Here is a 21,181-nt window from a genome sequence, read left to right as displayed (position 1 = left end):
GTTGTGGTCTCAGTCACCACTCCCTTCCTTGCAGCAGGTCCCTGGCACCGTGACTTTCTAACTTTCTAGCACTAACTCTAGCAGGGGTCCTCAAACTGCAGCCTGTGGGTGTGAGGCGGTGTGACTGTATTTGTTCCTGTTTTTTTTTTTTTTTTTACTTCAAAATGAGATATGTGCAGTGTGCATAGGAATTTGTTCATAGTTTTTTTTTTTTTAACTGTAGTCTGGCCCTCCAACCGTCTGAGGGACAGTGAACTGGCCCCTGTTTAAAAAGTTTGAGGACGTGTGCTCTAGAGGGTGACTCAGAGGTCGGGTTATGAGACTGCCCAGGGCAGGGAGGGAGCTCAGGACTCAGCTGCAGCCAGATGGTCTGAGAAGCATCCACTTGTCTCCAGACTTTAGAACTTCTCACACTTTAATGGGATCTTGTTAAGATACAGATTTTATTTCTTTTGGTCTGGGGTGTCTCAGAAGATTCTGCATTTCCCTGAGGTTCCAAGGAGATGACAGTGTAGCGGGGACTCCCTGGTCCAGTGTGGGTACTTAGTGTTTGAACTCTGACGCTGCACTAGGGGTCACTCTTTATGTTGAAGTGCTTAGCCGCTGCTGCTCCAGCTGCACAGTGAAGCTGGGCACCGAGTTTGACTCTGCTTGGCCTGGATGTCCCTTCAGCTGGGGGGCCCTGGCTACATTCCAGAGCATCTCTGCTGAACTTCCAGTAGCCTTATAAGCCAGCACTGCCCAGCTGCCTTCCTGCGGTCTCTTCCCCAGAATGTGGAGGCTTGTGGGCCCACCTGGACCTCACCGTGTCGTAGGAGGTCTCTGTGTAGGCGCCTCTTCTGTAACTGCCCGCCCAGATGTGGCAGGGACCTTGTCTGATGTGTGCTTTACTTCACATAGCATCCCATACGGAGTACACTGCAGTGTGGTTGGAGACCCCCACAGTGACAGCCCTCACTGTCCTTTTCACCTGCAGGGTAAGGATTGGATTAGGATTAGGATCCCTGATGGCTGATGGCTGATGGCTGAGGTCGTCCCTGATGGCTTAGGATTAGGATGGAGACCAAAGCTTTGGGCACGTGATGCTCCTCTCACCTGGCCCTAAGGCACGGAAGCCCCTCTTGAACAGTCTGTGTTTCAATTCTGCAGGGGCAAGACTGGGGCCCTCACCCCACTGCCTTTTGCATGCCCCGGCCTGTGCCAGACTGTCCTGTCTGACCTTGTTTTTATTCCTCCCCGCCAGCCAGAATGGCCCAAGCCACATGTTCATGTCTTAGGGACACACAGAGATCCTGGGATGTGCGAGTGCCCAGTGGCCTCTCGTGTCCCCAGTGTGTCCTCCACTCCAGCAAAGTGTAATGATTTGCTTTGCTTTTCCTCCACTAAGCCATGGACTCTTTCATGGCAGGGACTGAGTTCCATTTGTATTTTCAGCCCATTACCAAAACTTACTAAGTGCTCAATAAATATTTGCTAAAGCAAAAATACAAAGCAAGTCTACAGATAGAGCAAGGTAGAGAATAGCCCCCCAAAGTAAATATCAGACTAAACTCAAGACTTTGGGTTTCATTTTCTGTGGTAAAAGTTTCCCTGAATGCCTCAAAGTTTCTTTCATCCAAGTCACCTTGGTCCCAAGTCTTGTAAGCGGATGAGCTTATTGCCCTGCTCCTGTGCACTGCCGTGACAAGAGCCCTTTAACATCTGAGGGGGGAAGTGGTTAACGATGTGAGTTCCAGGCCAGAAGCCTCCGGTGTGGTGTGCCCTGTGAGTGTGCAGAGTTTGGTGAGTGCAGCATTTGGAGGCGACCCCTCCTGTCATCTGCAGACAGATTCATGTACTGAAGCGAGTTGAGCAGACATGGGAGCACGCTGTGCTAATGTGTGCGGTGGGACGGCAGCACCATGCCGATGGACACGGGTGGAGGGGGGCCTCACAGCATGGTGACGGGGCGGGATCCGGAGCTGGGCAGTTGCGTATGCACTGCAGCGTGTGGGAGGGATTCTAGACAGGGGTGGGAATGTGCGCAAGGCAGGGGTTGTGATCAAGCAGGGATTTGCAGCCCTGGTCCTGTACTAGATCACCCGGAAACATTTTGAAAATGTGAATCCCTGAGCTTCATCCTCAGGGATTTTGAGATGGGTGCAGGCACCTGTGGACTGAGGGCCTCCGGGTGAGTTACCATACAGCCAGGATTGAGGGCAGTGTGGGAAGGACGGTTCCCTCAGGGGACATGAGGCAGGTTTCTCTTGATGGGGCACCTGCTCACTTTAAAGTCACGGGACTGACGTCACCTCCTCCAGGAAGCCTTCCCTGACCTTTCCACAGTGCTCCGAGCACATCTCTTTTCCAGTGCTTTGTGGGGATAGCATGATGGTACAGTCAGAGAGCTTTGGCTCCTCAGAGCTCAGTGGAGTCCCTGACACAGAGCAGGCACTCAGGGTGCGGAGCAGGGAAGGTGACGGGCCAGTGGGGGAGGGGATGACAGCACTGGACCACCCCTGCCTCCTTGCTAGCGTGAGAGGACTCCCCTTGGTCTCTGAAGACCCTCTCCCCCCACCCGTGCCATCTGTAACCACACAGCCTGGGCATGTGCAAGGGTGGGGGGGTCTTCTTGTGGCTTAATCAGAAGCTGCTTCAACCTTATCTGAACCCCTTTCTATAATCAGCAGAAGGAGAAAGAATTCTTCTGAGGGTACATTTAATGAATAGCTCTTCTTCTTTCTTCTTCCTCCTCTTCCTTTCTCTTTTTTCTTTCTTCTTTCTTTTCTTCTTTCCTCCTCCTCCTCGTCCTGTGCGTGAGCTCGGGTGTATACTGTGTCTGCCAGTGCCGGGTGGTGGAGGAGGAGTGCCCTAGCAAGGGGACAGGAAGCCCAGAAAGGGCAGCTGGGGCTCTGGAGGCCTGGACACCTCCCCATGACGCCAAGTCACCTGTTCGTTTAATAGGGTTACTGAACCCCTCTATCCATGCTCATGGGAGGCCCTGAGAATACCGAGAAGACTAAAGCTCAAAACGCAGGCGAGGACAGATGTGGGAAGTGAACCCAGCTGCATGGTCAGAGGTGCTGGGAGGGAGGCCTGTGCAGGACACTCCAGGACGGGGAGGTGAGCCTGATGCTTGGAGCACAGCAGAACTTTCGAGAGAGTCATGAGAAACAAGGAGGCAGAGAACTGGCTCCTTGAATGGTCACGTCCAGCATGGGGAAGAGACGAGGAAAGGGCAGTGCAGAGTGGGAGGAGACGGGAGTGTACGGTTGGGGTAGGGGCCTGGCGGGTGGAGGCAGCAGGGCTGTGCAGGCCTTCGTAGCAGGCTAGGGAGGCAGGGGACAGGGCCCTATTGGGCCAGGCTGGGAGCAGCCAGAGGGGAGGCAGGGAATGTTCTCCGACACACTTCTGCCTAGAGTTGCTGTAGGAGGTGGGTTCACCCCAGTGTGTTGAAGACTGTAAATACGAGTCACCTGTAGCTCATCTGAAAGCCTCTCTTTCCACCCTGGAGGTTTCCCGGTGACTGGCTCCAGTCCCAAGAACCCCCACCCACCTCTCACTTTTCTACCTCTGAACACTTTGACTTGATCTATGGGACAGAGCCAAGAGTGGACATTCACTGTTTGACCCCTGACTGCCACAGAGCCAGTGGAGAGAAGGATGCTTCCCTCTGAGGAAAATGCAGGCTATTCCCTCATTATGGGGCTTGCTGCTCATGTCGTTGTCAGAGACTATTCTCACCTCTTAGGGGAAGCAACTTGGAGGTGCCACGGTGCCTGGTGCCTGCTGTTTGGAAGCCACCCATTAACTGTGCAGCCTGAGCACCAGCATTTAGAGCTTCACGGTGTGCCACGTTCCTCCTCCCTATGTCCCTCGCTCCGACACCCCATTTCCCTGCTCTGCCTTCACGTGGCCCCAGTCTGAGAGTAACACAAGGGACTCACAGTGCTTCCAGCAGAACACCAGGCTCAGATCCCTCTGTGTTTCCAAAAGCAGTTGTTGGCTTTGTACACTCATTTTACAGACGAGGAGACAGGTGGAGGGCACAGAAGGAGACAAGATGGGGTTAGAAACGGCTGTGGCTTTGCGGCCCTGGTCTGCGTGCATACCGGAGTTCGCCACCCCACATACAGCCGTCCACCCGCATTCCCGCCTCCACCTCTGAACGAAGCTCCCTGCAGACAGAGACACTGCTTGTTCAGCTCTGTATCCTTTTGGGTCTAAACACTTGCCTGAGACATGGAGGCCTAGAGCTCCGGGTCGGGCCTTGGCAACTGGCTCCTCACCTCTCCTCAGAGACCCGACCTCTTGGCTCGCTGCTCCAGGATTTGACTTACTCCCCAAGAAGATGGCTCTCCTGGATCTAAATCACACCTGCTTAGAATGTTTCTGTCAAAAGGCTCTCTCCCCAAAGGCACCAGGCCCTTTCCGGTTTTGCTCCCTTAACTTGTAGGGAAACCTGGAATCTTCCTTAAGAAATGCAGAGAGCATATGCAAGTGTGAGTGATTATAAATTAGTTTCATCGTAGGGCTGAGTACATTGGATACTTTTTTTTCCATTCCTGAGATACTTTACTAAGAAGAATATTTTCCAGCTCTTGTCATGTGTAGAACACAAATGTCCCAATGTTATAATTGGGTAAATGAGATGAAAGCTATGCTGATTAGTAGGATGTAAGCACTCCAATTTGTGCAAATAATCAACACATTGAAATGGGCATAAATGTATTTATGATCTATGTACAAAAGACTTAATAAAAAAAAGAAAGAAAGAAATGCCGACGGCTGCTGTGAGGCTGTAAGACGTTATCTTTTCTCAAGGTTTTAAATTCCTGATATGTGAGGCCACCTTGCGATGTGACTCTGTGGACAAGCTGTGCATCCTTCTGAATTCGTCCTCTGTGGGATCTGGGCCTTTTGTTCACTAACTTTCATTTTACTTTTCTGTGATGGGGTGGCTACAACAATGCTGCCAAGGGGTGAAGGCAGGGACTAAATGGATACTGTGTATGGAAGGCCCAGCTCTCCTCCTGCCCCGGGGGAGGTTACCAGGACAGAGCAGAGTACAGAGTTTAGAGTTAGGCAAGAGGAAGAGGAGAGAGTCCAGTGTGAGAATCTGAGGTGCTCTGGGGAGATGGGAGGCTGCGAGGGGGTAGGCGTCAGGGGGTGGCAGCGGTGCAGAGGGCATTGGAGGGGCAGAGGCTGGATGGAGGAGATGGAGGGCATATCCAGGGCAAGACAAGGGAGTGAGAGAAGATCGAAGGGTAAGATGGGAATCTAATAAACTGCCCGTAGAAAGTGCGAAGGTGAATAAAATGGGTGAAATTGACTGGGGCTAGATGGTGAGTGACCGTGCACTTCATCTGTGGGTGTTTCTCTGCAGGCAGTGAGACAGTACCCCAAAGCTTTATAATTGCCATTGCTGTTTTAGCTCCCACATCCAAAGTGTTATGATGACATGCTCCAGTAGGCTACGAGGTGTCATACATCACAGAGGTACAGTGAGAAGGAGATTGGTTGAAAACGGAAGTCAGTAAAGATTTCTGAAAGACACCTGCGGGCCCCGAGTGAGTCCCCGATGGGGTCTTGCCCACCTCTCATGCTCTCCAGGTGCTGAACAATCCAGAGAAGATAGCAGAGCAGATCAGTAAGGACCTCGCCTGGCTGGCCGGCCACCTGATGGCTCTGTGGACCCACTTCCTAGACGCGGTGACTCTGCACTCCCATGTGACCATGTACCTCACCCAGGAGCATCACACCTTGAGGGTGAGTCATCAAATGGTATAAATGTCACCCGAGCATGGTTTCTTCTCAGGAAGCTTTGTGAGAGTTAGTTCAAGAACTGGGATCGGCCTCTAGATCTGAGGCTTGTCCCCCCTGCCCTGTGAAAGGCCAGGGTGACACTGGAAACTCGCTTAGCCTCTCAGGCCTTAGCTCTGAGACACCTGCCAGGGCTGTCTCTAGGTACAACCAAGAAGAGAGTATCACAAGTACTTTAAAAAACATTTGTCAGAACTATTAAGAGTAGAGTATAAATGTCTTAATGCAACATTTAAGTAAGAGAGGTAAAGGCTATGTTAACCAGTTTAATGTAAGCATTCCAGATTGTATATAAAATCAGCACGTTATACCTCATGAATACATTAAAGTACACAGCTATGATTTAATAAGAAAAACATTTGTAAAGAAGGTTTGCAAGTGCCAGACGTTCTCCAGTTTGGGTGCGTATGGGTAGGTGCCAGCCTGTGATAAAACGTGACACTTCTGGTTTAGAGCAGGAGGACCAAATACCTGAGATCTGAGTGCATGTGGCCCCTATTTGCAAAGGTCTTATATTTTAGTGGAAGCAATAGGTCTAAACATAAAGATGACAGAAGACAATGCAAGAACAGATCCATACACAAGCATTAAATGGTGTCTGTCCAGCCCGTGCGCTGAGAGCCGTGGAAGAGAGAGAGCAGCCTGTGAGAGGCCATGGGCGCAGATAGCCTGCTGCTGCTTCACGCCACTTGTTTCCTTGATCCACAGTTAAAAAAAAAAAGGAAGTCATACCCACCCGAAGCATTAAACTGCTTACATTGTTGTATTCCGCAGGTTCGCAGGTTTTCTGAGGCCTTCTTTTATATGGAGCACCAAAAAGTTGCAGTTCTGACTTTCCAGGAAAATCTGTAAGTAACCCGTTGCATGCCCGCTTCACTTCCACTGCAGACATTCCTGTTCAAAGACACTCTTCACTTCTGAAGAGGCAGGAGAGGTGTCCACCCGCCTCTGTAGACTCCATCTGCATGTCCTCTGCAGGTGAAAAAGTCAGACACATTTCAACTCAGCGGTGGGAGCCGGCAGGCATCAGAGGAGGTCGCCAGCCCAACTTTTCTTTTTGTGAATGTCATTACAGTTTTGCAGACAGAATGAAGACTTTCTAGGTCCCCGAAGACATCTGCACTGCGTCCTCTTTGCAAAATGAATTAGAAGCAGGTGGCGTGGCCACAAGCTATGTCAGAAAAAAACACGGAATTCTCCTGAGACCCTGTGGTAGCTGTGAAATGCCTTTAGCATAAGAATTAAGTCTGAACTCCCTAATTAGGAGGGCTGATAAATTTGTAAGTTTGCCTTCTTCCAGAAAACAAATGAGAAGTATTCAAAAAAATCAGAGGGTTGATGGGGGATGAGGTCGTCCTCTCTCACAGAATCCCGGGTGAGCAGGGAGCAGAGATCCCTCCAGAATGTTTTTGCCTTTGCTACAGAAGTCCAGAGACTTTTTCTGCTTCCAAATGATATGTTCACTTCAAAAAATAGATGTGGCTGGAGTAGTATTTGCAATGCCACAGTAAACCTGGAAGGAGAAGCCTCTGAGATGGGCTCCTCACCCAAGGCAGCCCTGGGGGAGCGTCCACCTTCATCTCTATAATCTTATTTCCTCCCCACACTTCATTCTGTCTGGAAATGACAATGACATTTACAGTTTGCCTCGTGGATTCTAAAAGTAAGAGGGGCACCGAGGAAAACTCAGGTGCATGATTATTTTTTTTGAACCGTCATCCAGCCTTAGCTTCCATATATGTGCAATGGGAAGCGTAGTAACTGTGAGGGCCGAGTGAGAACGTCCATGCTCCTGGACTCACAGCCCAAGCCACAGACTGCTCAAAAAATGTCCGATGGTGATTAAATGTGGACAAGTGTTTACTGTGCTCATAGGCAGGGGGATATAGCCAGGAAGGGAGGAAAGATGCAGTCTGTATGGGGCGCTCATTCTGGTGGAGACATGGGTAAGACATGGGTAAATTATACCATTTCAGGTAGTGACAAGTGGGGAAAAATACAACAAAGTAAGGACATAGAAAACGAGAAGAGTAGGGGTCTGGGCAGTGTCCTCAGACATGCTAAAAACAACCAGCTTTCCGAAGAGCAAACACACACAAAGAGCTTCACTTCGTAGTGTTTGCCAATTTCTGTGTGAATACTCCCAGATTTCAAGCTCGCTGCTTGTGTGTTACCACTGAGCATGGATTTGGGCAGAGGTGGTCACAGCAGCTTTTGCAAACCAGCATGGACTGGTTCCAAGGCTATGCAGGGTGGGAGAGAAAGGCTGTGATAAAAGGAGGTCCTTCGGAGATTGTGAGACTGAAGGGTGTCCGGGGTTAGAATAAGCCAGACCACGGTGTGGGAGAAGATTGTTCCGGCAGAGGGGATCACTGGCAGGAGGGATTTGACGTGGGAACGCCATGTGTTTGAAGAGCAGCCGGAAGGCAGGTGTACGGCGGGAGTGGGGGGAGAGGGAGGAAGGGGATGTCAGAGGGCACGGAAGGACCAACGGCACATTATGCACCAGAAAAATACTTGGATTTCCTACTATGATAATTATGGTTAATTATGTTTTTTTTTTTTTTTTTTGTAACCTAGCAAATGAGCATAGGCTTTGACCTTTTAACCCTCATTCCACCAGAGAAAGAGTTCGGGTTTCATACCGATGATAATTATGGTTAATTTCTTTTTTTTTTAATTTTTTTAAATAAATATGTACAAAGAAATGTTTTTTCATTTTTATTTATTTATTTATTTATTTTAACTAGCAAATGAATATATGCCTGGACATTTCAAACCTCAAATATCATATAGAAGGTTTGAAATCTTGATTCTGAATCTTATAATCCTTAGGACATCAAATTAGTAACTGAACCTCTCTTTGCTGATTTCTTAGACAGTAAGAAGAGAGGAGATCCCTTCATTCAACAAATATCTGTTGAATGTTGAGTCTGTACCACTCACTATTTTATGGGTTGGATACTCAACAGTGACCCAGATTCTCCATCTCATGGAGCCTATATTCCAGCAGTGGGAGGGATAGAAGTATGTAAATACAACATACCAAATGGTGATAAGTGCTACAGAAAAAAATGTGTGTCAGTGTGAGGGGAACAGAGAGTGCTATTTCACAGAGTTCTCAGAGAAAGTCTCCCTGAGAAGGTGACATTGGAGCAGGTATCTACATCAGGGGTGAGAGTGAGCTCTGCAGATCCCTTGGAGATTGGAATATTTGTCCTATAGAGTAACTTTTGAGACTAGAGAATGTTATAAGCATTCATCTGACAGTAGGTATCACTATAAAACATATCATAGACTAGGATGGAAGGGGTGTCACTCAGGAGAGGAGAACTACAGATTAGAGTGGGAAATTTTTATTTTATCCTGAGGAAATCATCAGACAAAAGGGACAATGTGCTGGGGAGGGCAGTGAGACTTGGCAGAGAGGGTGAGCGGGGCTGTGCCCCCCGGCTCCTGCATGTGCCTGCAGGTCTGGGTGTGGAGGCCGGCTGGGCGAGGCCACAGTGGTCTAGAGGAGGTGCCTGTGTGTGCACACGGGGAGCATCAGCCTCCAAAATCAGGCTGGACACTCGGAAATGCAAAGCAGCATGGACGAAACTCAGCTGTCAAGACCCATCTTGTTAAAGCTCAGATTCAATTGTGTTTCTCAAACAATAGGTCACCATCATTTAGTGGACTGTGAAACCAACTTAGTGGATTTGGAACAGCACTTCTTAAATGAAATTGGATTGGACAGGGTAGAATCGAATAGGGACAGAACAAGATGGGATAGGTAGCAACAGTGTGCATCTCTGGGGCCGTGTGATCAAGGCTTCTTACCATGGGGTGTGGCTTTAAAAAAGTGTTAAAAGTGAGTTAGAACAGGTGGTAGCAAGGTCCCGTTTCATTGTTCCTTCTTGTTTGTTTTATGGAGTCTAGGCAGTGCTTTGCACCCTGCAGGAGGTGTTGCGGGAGTCTGCTGGGGGGGGAGTGTGGAGTGCTGGTGGACAGGAAGCCCGAAGCTGGTATTCCCATAACCCATAACCGGAGTGGTAGAGATGCCACTTTGTCTTTTACACTTTCCGTGTTGATATCTGTAATGCTGTCTGACTTTTAAAAAGTCGTTCATCCCGAGAGATGCTGTATATAGTGTTGAAGACACAAGGCGTTTGCGGTCTGTTGTGATTCCTCTGGTAGGAGGAACATTCCACTGGCCACTGTCTGGTCCAGTGCATAACAGACTGGGTTCCTGTAATGTCCACGTTATCCCTGTGAGGTGCGTGTTGTTATTCCTTCCACTTCATGGGGAGACCTGGGCTCAGAAAGGTCAAGTAACTTATCTTAGAGCACAGGGCAAGGGAGTGACATAAATCAGAGCCCGCAGTCCTAGCCCCCTTGCCATGGCTGCTCTCTGTGGTATTGAGCACAGCCCAACATCCTAAATTAAGAGTCAGGTAAACCTGACATGGAAATCAGGCTTTCTATGGGCCATAAAATTCTTCCCCTGATGGCTTCATAAAATGGTCCAACTGAAACCCAAAAGTGTCTGCCTCAATGAAACAATTGGGAGTGTCTCTGCCCTCCGTGCAGACAGACTGATTTGCACGCAGACCCCGCTTGGTGGGAGTCACCTGGATGGATGACGAGGCGGCCGTGCGTGGAGAGGCACAGGTACACGTCCAGCCTGGACAGGCTTAGTTCTAAGGAAGTCTCTTCCCACTCGTGTGGCTCCCGCAGTGGGTGGGATGGAAGAAGGGAGTGGGTGGTGACACTTTAGAAAGAGAAGGGCAGAGTTCAGACTCCTATCTGCATCCATTTGATGGTAAGGATGGGATTTCATATTTATTTATTGATTTATTTGAGACAGAGTCTCACTCTATTGCCCTGGGTGGAGTGCCATGGCATCATAGCTCATAGCAACCTCAAACTCCTAGGTTGGAGGGATCTTCTTGCCTCAGCCTCCTGAGTAGCTGGGACTGTAAGCATCCATCACAACACCCACATAGGGTAGTTTTTCTATTTTTTGGTAGAGACAGGGTCTTGCTCTTGCTCAGGCTGATTTTGAATTCCTGAGCTCAAGTGATCCAGCTGCCTCCGCCTCCCAAGGTGCTAGGATTACAGACATAAGCCCCTGTGCCCAGCCCCCAGAATGAGAGTTCTCATTTAGTTAATATAGCTCTTAACTGCTAACATTTATTTACTTAGCTCCATCCCTCCTTTCCTCCTTCCCTCCTCTGCACAATTGTTGGTAATCTACGAAGTTTTAGACACCGATCTAGGGGCTTTATACATAATGATTAAAAATAAACAATTGAAGAGAGTGGCAAGGTTTCTGCCCTCGTTGTACAGAGAAGACCAATAAATTTGCAAGTAAGCACAAAATAGTCAGAAAAGGCTAAAGAATTAAAACCTGGTGATGTAGTGCCTGATTTGGGTGAGTGGGACCAGTCTCCTCTGAAAACACTCTCACAACACACCTGTGAACCCACATTAGTCCAGCGTGCTGGGTCCTGCGGGCTCCTTCCTTCTCCCAAACTCTCCAACTTCACTAGGCAAATCCCTTCCCTCAGGGAAGAGGAATTGATTTGATAGGAAGAAAATTGAGAACATGTTAGTATTTTCCTCTTCCAGGGGTAAATTAAACTCTCTACTTTGTGAAGGGACTCGATGAGAAGGAAACAGACATTTTCTCATCTCTCCAGCCTGTGGATTAGGAATAGTGATTATTCCAAATTCTAAAACTCATTCCTACTGCTGGAAGGATGTTTGGGTCATGGAAGCAGAAATGGAGACTTTTTTTTCCCTTGTGCTACATCAGCAGTTCTCAACCTGTGGGTCGTGACCCAGGGGTCACGACTGTATTAAAGGGTTGTGGCATTGGGAAGGTTGAGAACCACTGAACTAGAGGAACTTATGCCCTGATCAGGAATGCCAGAGTCCACGTAACAATGAATAAAAAGCTATTTTTGATGGTTTTTCATTCGAATATGCCAAAATATGACTCATAGTGTATGTGGTGTTTGGAGTTAGAGAAGCAAGAGGAAAGAAAATGTAGATTTAAGTTTTTCCTCCAAAATATTAATTAAAAAATTTTAGCCATTTAGAAACTCAGCTGCTGTTTCACTGGAAGCAGATGTGATACGTCCCCTCTGGTTTCACCCAGTGCTGCCATCCACGTCCTGTGACAGCAGTCGCTAAAGCAGCTCCACAGCAAAGTGGATGGGAAAAAGGGAAGGATGGACAAACCCAGACCCTGCAGTTGGCAGGGTCTGCTGAAATTTTTCTGCATTTGGGCTGGGGAGGGATTTTCAGACATTTCCATTTTCCTTGAATGCTCACCAGTGTGAATGTGTCCCCAGGATCCAGAGCCATAGCCAGCTGTCCCTGGACGTCCGGAACTCCGAGTACCTGGCCAGCATGCCCCCACTGCCCGCAGAGTGCCTGGACATCGACGGCGACTGGAGTACCCTGCCTGTTATCTTCGAGGACAGATACGTGGACTGTCCCAGCAAAGGTGTGTCTCCGCCATTTTGGAAAGAATCAGAAGTAAGATTTTCCAGCGGGTTTCGGGCAGTGGCCCGACTTGTATCCTAGCAACAGTGGGACTGAATTAATGAACCATTTTGTCAATCCATAGAGAGGAAGCAGGCTAATTGTTTGAAAAGACTTTAGTCCAGTGACACGGACAAATCAATCTTCTAACAAAAGAGGGACGGTAGGGAAGAGCTCCTCCTGACCCCTTCTGGGGCAGAATTTCAGGAGGACCTCAGTGTCCACATCTCTACAACAGGAACCAGATTCCCACCCACTAGAGTGACATCAGAGTCAGACAAAGAGCCTTCCTTATTTCTTATCTGAAATGTGTGATTCCAATGTAAAGTCATTTCTAGTTGAATTGTGATGACTTTGGTTTCAGATTCCTATGAGGTGCCTGCTTAATGCCACAAGCAAAGTGTTCAAACGTGTGCCTAAGTTAATGGCACTTTTGGGTCCATCCCACAGCTTTACCCACGAAAACCCAGCAAGGGCCTGGCAAACACTAGGCCTGATGCCGAAGTCTCGGGTGTTTTGTTTCTTTAACCTTATAGACAACCAAACAAGCTCTGTTTCGCAGAGAGAACCCAAGGCATAAAAAGTTTGAGAATTTATTACAGATCATGTAGTTTATTAAAGCCAACAATCAAAACTCACCCTCACTCTGCCTCCAAACTGCAAGCTTACCTTGCTGTCTGTGAGTGTTTTTGAATCCTATGTTTAGGCTCTCACTGTTTAAGTGATGCATTATAGTGGCCAAATTTCAGAGCTTCTGCAATCAGGGACTTGTAGGATGGGTTTTAAAATGCAGGTGACTTCCAAGGACAGAGCGACCTTGCAAACATTAGAAGTTATTTGGTTCTCAGTAGTTGTATCCTGACATCTAGTGACAGTACTATGTATGACAGCTAAGATGTGACCAGTCTAGAAATGGTTCCCACCCAGCTGGTAGAAACAAGTGTGAACAGGGCCTTGAAAGTTTGTTTTTTTTAGGTAGGCTACATATGTGTGTTTACATATATTGATGCATGCATGTGTACATATGTATAGAGAAGTTTATCTTCATAGTTTTTTTCTTTTAATTTAACTACAGAAAATTTGAACAGTCATGTCCATGTGGTGCATGTCCAGTCTACGAATATCCAGTCAACCTTAGGAGGTGGTCCGCTATGGAGGGTCTACTCTATTTGAGATAAACTCCTATTGTCAGAAAACCTAAGAAATCATCATTAGGTTTTGTCGTAGATTGTCTTCTAGTCTTTTTCTCTGGGAATATTAACAGATATATGTATTTCAGCCCCTCAACTCACACGTGTGATCATATTGCATATCTGTACTTTTGTTAATCAAATTCATTTTATCTTCAAACCTCCATCCTGCAGCATCAGCTAGAAAGTCAACCTCAGTCTCTCTGGGACTTCTCTACCCACTCCTTTCCTGTAACTTCTCAGGCCAGGGACCTGGAGTCTTCGACAGCAGCAGGCCTTTCTGGGGTCATCCGCACACACAGGCTTTGCTAAGGCATTCGTTACTCATATTTGTATAGCGTTTAGGACTGGTCTCTCCTCGAAGCTTCGATGATGTGCTTGGACCCGGATCACCAGCACAGCACATGTGGGCTCATCTTCCTAGGGGAACCCAAGGCAGTTGCCGCACAGACAGAGCTGTCTTCCCGCAGACATCTCTCCACCTGCCTCTGACTTGAGCCGCTCCCACTTGCAAAGTACTTTTACAGAATCATCTGTTCCCCACTCAAAACCTGAAGCTTTCTTGGATCTACTTGATTTTTCACAAAGTACTTTGATGATTCTTTAATCCCAGATCATCATAATTAGCAATAAAAAAAACTATTCTTTTCCAAAGATTTTAGGGGCCTTAATATATATAATAAAGATATATCTCTATCTTTGTCTTGCCATAAGGTTAATAGATACATTTATATTCTATTCTTTTTTTTTTTTTTTTTTTTTTTGGTAGAGACAGAGTCTCACTGTACCGCCCTCGGGTAGAGTGCCGGGGCGTCACACGGCTCACAGCAACCTCCAACTCCTGGGCTTAAGCGATTCTCTTGCCTCAGCCTCCCGAGTAGCTGGGACTACAGGCGCCCTCCACAACGCCCGGCTATTTTTTGGTTGCAGTTTGGCCGGGGCTGAGGTTTGAACCCGCCACCCTCGGCATATGGGGCCGGCGCCCTACTCACTGAACCATAGGTGCCGCCCTATATTCTATTTTACCGTAGCAAAAAAAAGAAGTAAAATAGTTTCATCTCCATATTAAAATAGCAGCATGAGTTCATGGTCTGCTACATTACCATGGCTTGAACACCTGCAGGGTATCACACACTCTGCCAGTTCTGTCTGTAGCTTTACTCCTCCCTGTCTGGAAGCAGGTGAGTAGTTTGCCTAAAGCCTCAAGGGTTGGCCAGACTATCCAGCTTTAAATATTTTTCCAAAAATATTTTGTAACTGTGTGCAATTGGGCAAAAGGGACTATAATTTCTACTTGATGAGTCCACTTTGACCATAGGATAGGCTAGTCCATAACACTCTTAAAAGCACAACTGTTACAGAGGAATTATGAACGCATGTTAATGATTGCCACCCAGTAGTATCTGATTCTAAATCTATTTTTTCTGAATCAGTTCCTTTGCTACTCTCATTTTTCCATAGTTGCAATAGTGAAAACAAATATTTGCTATTTTGGCCGTCCAGTTCCTCACTGCACTTCCTGGATCACAACCGTTCATGATAAATCTGATAAATCTTTATTTATCAGGCTCTAAGAATCTACAGCCTGTTACCTCTAACATAAGGACATTCAGGTCCACCCTCAGTGTGGGTTCCCTCACACTGTCTGACCTCACACCTCTGGCACCTCAAGCTCTTGCCAAGTACGGCCTAACCTTGCCTGACCGGATTGTACACCCCAAACTTCTCAGCCCCTGAGTGCCCTTTCCCTGCCTGGGTGACTCATCCCCTTCTTTTCTGAAGACTTTCAAATCATACTACTTAGTAGCACAAATTCTTTTCTTTTCTTTTTTTTTTTTTTGACTTTTGGTTTTATAGAACAATTTTAGGTTTCTAGCAAAGAAAAATAGAGCAAGGTATATAGATTTCCATACACTGGTTGCCTTATTATCAACGTGTGTCTGTTCAGAGGATGATGCTGACACATCACGATCGCCCGAGGCTCACTCTTGGTGTTGTATTTTCTGTGGGTTTAGACAAATGGATAACGAATGACGAGTTTCCACCCTTGCAGGATCCGGCAGTGAAGTTGCACCAGTTTCAATGTTCCCTGCGCTAACCCTATTCACTCTCTTTCTCCCTTACCCCTGGCACCTACCGATCCTTTCATTATCACCATAGTTTTGCCAAATCCCACATTATTTCTGCAGGAAAACACATATGCACGTGTGCCTGCATATGTTTCCCAATATTTGGCCATTTTCTCAAAGAGAGAGACTGGTTCACTTTTATAACTGTTGCTCACAGGATTGAGATTTTTTACATAGAAAATGACATTGAGTAATGTGCATACTATTATTTGCTTTGCTGAATCTTTGTTCTATTCCAGCTTCATTGACGAACACAATTCACTGGCTGTGTATAGCCACAGTGCTAGCCTTCTCTCCAGAGGGCAGGGGAGGTGCACAGAGGGGTCACAGTGAGGGGGTAGGGTGTGTCATGCTATCGTGTCTAGAAGGGATGCTGGGACGTTACCACAGAGAACTTCTCCCTGCGGTAGGCTGTGGAACGGGTCTCCCAGAGGAAGTGGGATTTTCTGATAGTCTCTCAAGATGCTAAGAACATGTCCACATAAGAAAGAGGTCCGTCATTTCCCTGATGCAATTGTCAGCTCACTCAGAAGGATCAGACAGTGAGGTCTGAAGCCCCACGAGGGGTTGACTCTGTGATCACATTCAGTAGTGATCGTATCTATTTAAGTCCTACCAACACCATAGAAAGAATTCAAAATGTTTAAGGAAACTAAAAACCAGTCCCCCTGTTTTATGTTGTATGTATATGGAAATTGAATAACAGATGAGATGATTTTCTCAGAAGATCTATGAATTATTAGGAGAGGGGGAGAGAGAAGAGAAAGATAAGTTTACCCTAAAATAAGATAAAAATATCATACTTTAGCTCCTCACTATGTTATTACAAAGACCAAAATGATTCTGGGCACTTTCTTGTGGTCTGAATGTTACTTATGATAATTGCCTTGGCTATAGACCTCAAGTTTGGGAATATTTTTCTGTAAAGAGAAAAAACCTGTCTTCTCCATGTATAACATTGTTTCATATAACAGCTGTACCTATGATTTATGACTATAAGCCTTGCTGTTGCTCTGAATCTGTCCAGTCTAGAGTTGGGAAAAGTGAACTCTAATAGGAAAAGAGCTCATTTAAATTCCATAGTCATGCAAGATCTTACAGCTGGTAAGTGGGAATGTCCAGATTAAAAATCAGGCTTTCCTGATTCCAAAGCTATTTTTTTTTAACTTTATAAATGCTGTACATGAGATGGAGAAGTATTGTAATATTTACAAGTGGGAATCATTAAACACTTTAATAAGTGAAAAGTAAATAAAAATGACAAGATTTGACAGCTTTTTAATTGTACAATGCAATTCGGATACGAACCCCCAGAGTTAGTCAGACTTCGCAGTTTAGTAACACAATTCTAGGATAAGATTGACTTCATTTTAGATGAAGTAAGATCATGGGTTCCCAGGCCACACACACTTCTGAACAACTGGCTGCAGATTTGGGGTTCTCTTAGGCCCCTCAGATTCCATTTCTAGAGTGATTCTCAGTACTCAGGAAGGCGCTGTACTTACAATTATATTTATTATAAAAGATACACATACTGTCCAGTCAAAAGTGGAAAGCCACAAGCTGAAGTCTCGGAGGTCCCAGGCATAAAGTTTTGGTGTCCTCAGGACTTGCCATCCTGTGGGGACGTCAGTCTGAGTCTTCAAACAGAGAAGCTCAGCTACATTCAGTATCTAGAGCAGGCGTCCTCAAAATTTTTAAACAGGGGGCCAGCTCACTGTCCCTTAGACCGTTGGAGGGCCAGACTATAGTTTTAAAAAAAAAAAAACTATGAACAAATTCCTATGCACACTGCACATATCTTATTTTGAAGTAAAAAACAAAACGGGAACAAATATGATTCACACCGCTTCATGTGGCCTGCAGGCCACAGTTTGAGGACGCCTGATCTAGAGTTTCACTGGGGTCTTGTTATGTGGGTGTAAATAATTGAACCACTTGCCATGTGCCTGAAACCCACCTCCAGGCTGGAGGTTAGGTAACCACTACTTGGTTCAAGGTTCTCCCTCTCTAATCTCACAGTTGGTTTTTACAGCATGTCCAAGCCCTATCCTGAGTTATTCATTAGCATAACTTTTTAGGGGCTCATACCTGGTCAGCATACACTATCAGGACTTCCATAATTCACAAAGACACTCTTATCACTTGGGAAATTCCAAGCCTCTAGAAGGCATGGCTCAGGAAATAGGAAAACAAGAAAGTCCAATTCTTTATATACCTGTCCTGTGTGAGTTATTTGGATAACGATGAACAAAGGTTCTTAAACTATAATACAATTTTGTTTTTCTTCTGTAGGGAATAATTTGAGTCTTTGTCCTAAATTTGATGTTTCAGTAACAAGTCCCACAGTCATGAATCTAAAAAAAAAGAAAGAAGAGAACCATATTGTAAATAGAAAATTATCTGTTACGGATGAATTTGTCTCATCTACTGTGAAACCACCCCGGGTGGACTCTAATGAAGATGTTATTAGGTGTCCAGAGCCAGACAAGAATATCACTACACGAAATCCTGCAGACGTGTGCTCTGAATCTCAGGTGTATCTGACAATTGGTGAATTTCGGGACAAAGCAGGTGCACGTGAAGACAAATCTTTGACTGGCCAAAGATCTGATGTTGGGACACACCCACTGGCAGAGGCAGACTTGTCCAAAAGGAGTCCAGGCCCAGAGGACGGACAGGCCCCTGCACTGACTTACATCGATGTGAACTCCAGCAATAAGACCCCCTCCAAAGCAGAGTCCACGGTGGTCGTGAGTGCTCAGCATGAAAGTAGGAACTCTGGACACACGTGCAGCTCAGACAAGGATGGGTTAAGTAAAGTAGTGACAGTTGAAAGTCACCAAAATGCCATCTCGTTAGACAAAATAGCTGTCTGTGGTGAGTTAAGTACTGTAGTAAAAGGAGGTGAACAGGAGAGTAAGGTGGTGCTGCTGCATCTGAAAATCATCCCTTCCGAGCCCTGTGACCCACTGAGCTCTACTCCAAGGGAGCCGTTGGTGGATATTAGGTCTTCCCTAAAGGACCCTCTCCAGGAAGAGCAGGAGGAACTGTCAGTGCTCTCTGGGGTCATCAAGAGATCTTCTTCCGTCATATCTGATTCCGGTATCGAGAGTGAGCCAAGCTCCTTCGCTTGGTCCGAGGTCCGGAACAGGGCCCTGGAGCTGCCCAGCGACCGGGAAGTCTCGCACCCATCTGTGCGAAGACACGCCCTGCACAGGAGTTCCTTAGAGGGCGGACACACTGAAAGCAACGTGAGTTTGCCAAGTGGGATCCAGGCTTCTCTCACCTCCATTAGCTCTCTGCCTTTTGAGGAGGAGGAGCGGGAGCTGGCTCTCACCAAGTTAACCAAGTCTGTGTCTGCGCCCCAAATCAGTAGTCCAGAGGAGGCTGCCAATGAGACTGACGCCTCAGAGCAAGGTAGAAATTCTGGCAAAACTTCAGATACAGACCTCCAGGGCAAAGACTCTCCCAGACACTGTGCTCACCTTTGTCATGGCTCCGGAGTCCAGGATGCCAGGGCAGAGTCAGATGCTGACCACCTGCACGGCCCTGGTTACATAGACATTCCCAAAGGTAAAGAGAGTCAGTCGGATCCTCAAGGGCACTGTAATCTTGATGGCAGGACTGAGAACACTGCAAGCCTTGAAACCAAAGTTCTTAACTTAAAAATACCATGCGTCATAGCACTTGAAAATCCTAGGATGAGGTCTTTTCAGAGAGCACTAGTGGAAACCCCAAAGAGCACAGCTAAAGACTTGAATATGGGTAAACAGGCTCTTTCCAGTGGTGGCGTCTCAGAGGTTGAGGGTATCTCCCCCCATAAGATGCACGAATCGAGCCATCCATCAGCTGCTGATGTCATCAACCGGAGTTCATCAGGCAAGAAAAGAAGTTCGTCTCGCACCACCAATGACACAGCAGGTGACAGAGGCGTGACTGCCTTCTCAGAGAGTAAACACCAAGCAGGCACTGTGTGCCCCACTGTGACTCACTCTGTTCACTCCAAAGGTTCAAGAAACCAAGAGCCAGAGGCGGGTACTTCTGTCGGGGGGTCGCCCCCGACCTCCACAGAGACGTTCTCTCTGGAGGGCCTGAAGGCCGTAGAGGTTGTCAACCTGTCCGTGTCCTGCACTGCTACATGCCTTCCCTTCTCATCTGTGACCAAGGAGCCCCCTGCCAGGACTGGGTTTTCTTCCAGACAGACCTCATTTCCCATCACTCATCAACCTCTGGGCTCTTTTGGAGTTGTCTCTACCCATCCCAGCAAATTGGAGGAAGAAGTCAGTGAGAGGATGTTTAGGTAAGCTGGCTGGTGGGCCCCCAGCAGGTCTCAAGTTCATGCACACGATCCCCAAATGATGATAAGACAATGTATTTATATCATACCGATAAAAAATACAGAATAGTCCCCGGGAGTAAAACTGAGCTATACCACCTGCCAGATTCTGCCACTTTTTGTTATGTGATTATATTTTATTTATTCTTCCACATTTTTCCTCTATGCATTGTATTTATGCATATGTATCAATGTTTTATATAAAAGTAAGATCATTCTGTACAAAGTTTCTTAATCGAGTAATATATTAGAAATATCTTCCTATGTTTATAGATAAATTTCTGCATCATCATTTTGATGTTTACACAAGACAGGGAGTGCCAAACAAAGGTATACACATTTTTATAGATCTTGTTGAAAATAAAATCAATCATTCCCCCAAAGTGTACAAATTGTAAACTGGATGTGTGTAGTGTGTCCAGGTAACAATAGCTTCCATTCAACTTCAAAAAGTAATACGTGAAGAACATCCCTTAAATTGTGTGCACATGTTTTGGCACCCTCTATGGTCTAGCACATGGATAGGCTAAGACTTATTGACCAAATCCTTTAAAAGTGAACATTTAAGTTTTGTCCAGTTTCTATTATGTGAAGACAATTCTCTTACAGATATCATTGTCTGTGACCTTTGCACATTTTGAGAGGCTTGAAGGAGCCTTTGGAGACTAGAAATTCCTCAGCAGATTTGCCCCTTAAGCCCTCTTTAATGCTATGGGGTTCTTTGGTTTACTTTTTCAATGTATAGTATCTAATTAGATGTGTAACAGAATTGTTATATGGAAATAGCTCATTTAATCTTTTGCAAAATGCTAAAGCCTTACCTATTAATGATGTCTCCAAAAGAAACTGCACAGGCAAGTGAACATTGGACCTTTTGGTTTATAAAATGGGTTAAAAACCTATCATCTGGAACTTCTCATCAGTTCAACAAGTGCAGAGCAGAAGCTGTTGATGCCTACCCAGGATGTCCTGGGTGTTAGTGTAAACTGCACCCTACCAGGGAAACAGACAGATGGGAAAAGTGACTGAGGGCAGTGACTGGGTGAATGTGATGGCTCATGTGTGCATAGCGGAGCCAGAGGGGAAAGGACGTGATGTAGTGAGTGTGAATGGGGATGGTGGCTAGGAGATGCTTCTTGGAGAAGATAATGCCTACTCTGGGAAGAAAATATGAGATACAGTGGTGG

General features: G+C 46.5%; 1 protein-coding gene across 1 annotated transcript in view; it reads left to right on the top strand.

Annotated features, from left to right (window-relative positions):
* Positions 1-21,181, top strand: part of FAM135B (family with sequence similarity 135 member B) — a 286,925-nt gene that overhangs the window by 249,390 nt on the left and 16,354 nt on the right. Inside the window, exons 10-13 of the mRNA XM_053559011.1 lie at positions 5,593-5,748; positions 6,577-6,650; positions 12,144-12,298; positions 17,951-19,958. Coding sequence (XP_053414986.1) covers positions 5,593-5,748; positions 6,577-6,650; positions 12,144-12,298; positions 17,951-19,958 — 2,393 coding nt within the window. The remainder of the gene's footprint in view (positions 1-5,592; positions 5,749-6,576; positions 6,651-12,143; positions 12,299-17,950; positions 19,959-21,181) is intronic.

This window comes from Nycticebus coucang, chromosome 13, assembly GCF_027406575.1.
Source record: "Nycticebus coucang isolate mNycCou1 chromosome 13, mNycCou1.pri, whole genome shotgun sequence".
In the NCBI taxonomy this organism is placed as follows: Eukaryota; Metazoa; Chordata; class Mammalia; order Primates; family Lorisidae; genus Nycticebus; species Nycticebus coucang.
The sequence above is the reverse complement of the archived record's forward strand: the minus strand, read 5'-3'. Positions and strand labels throughout refer to the sequence as shown.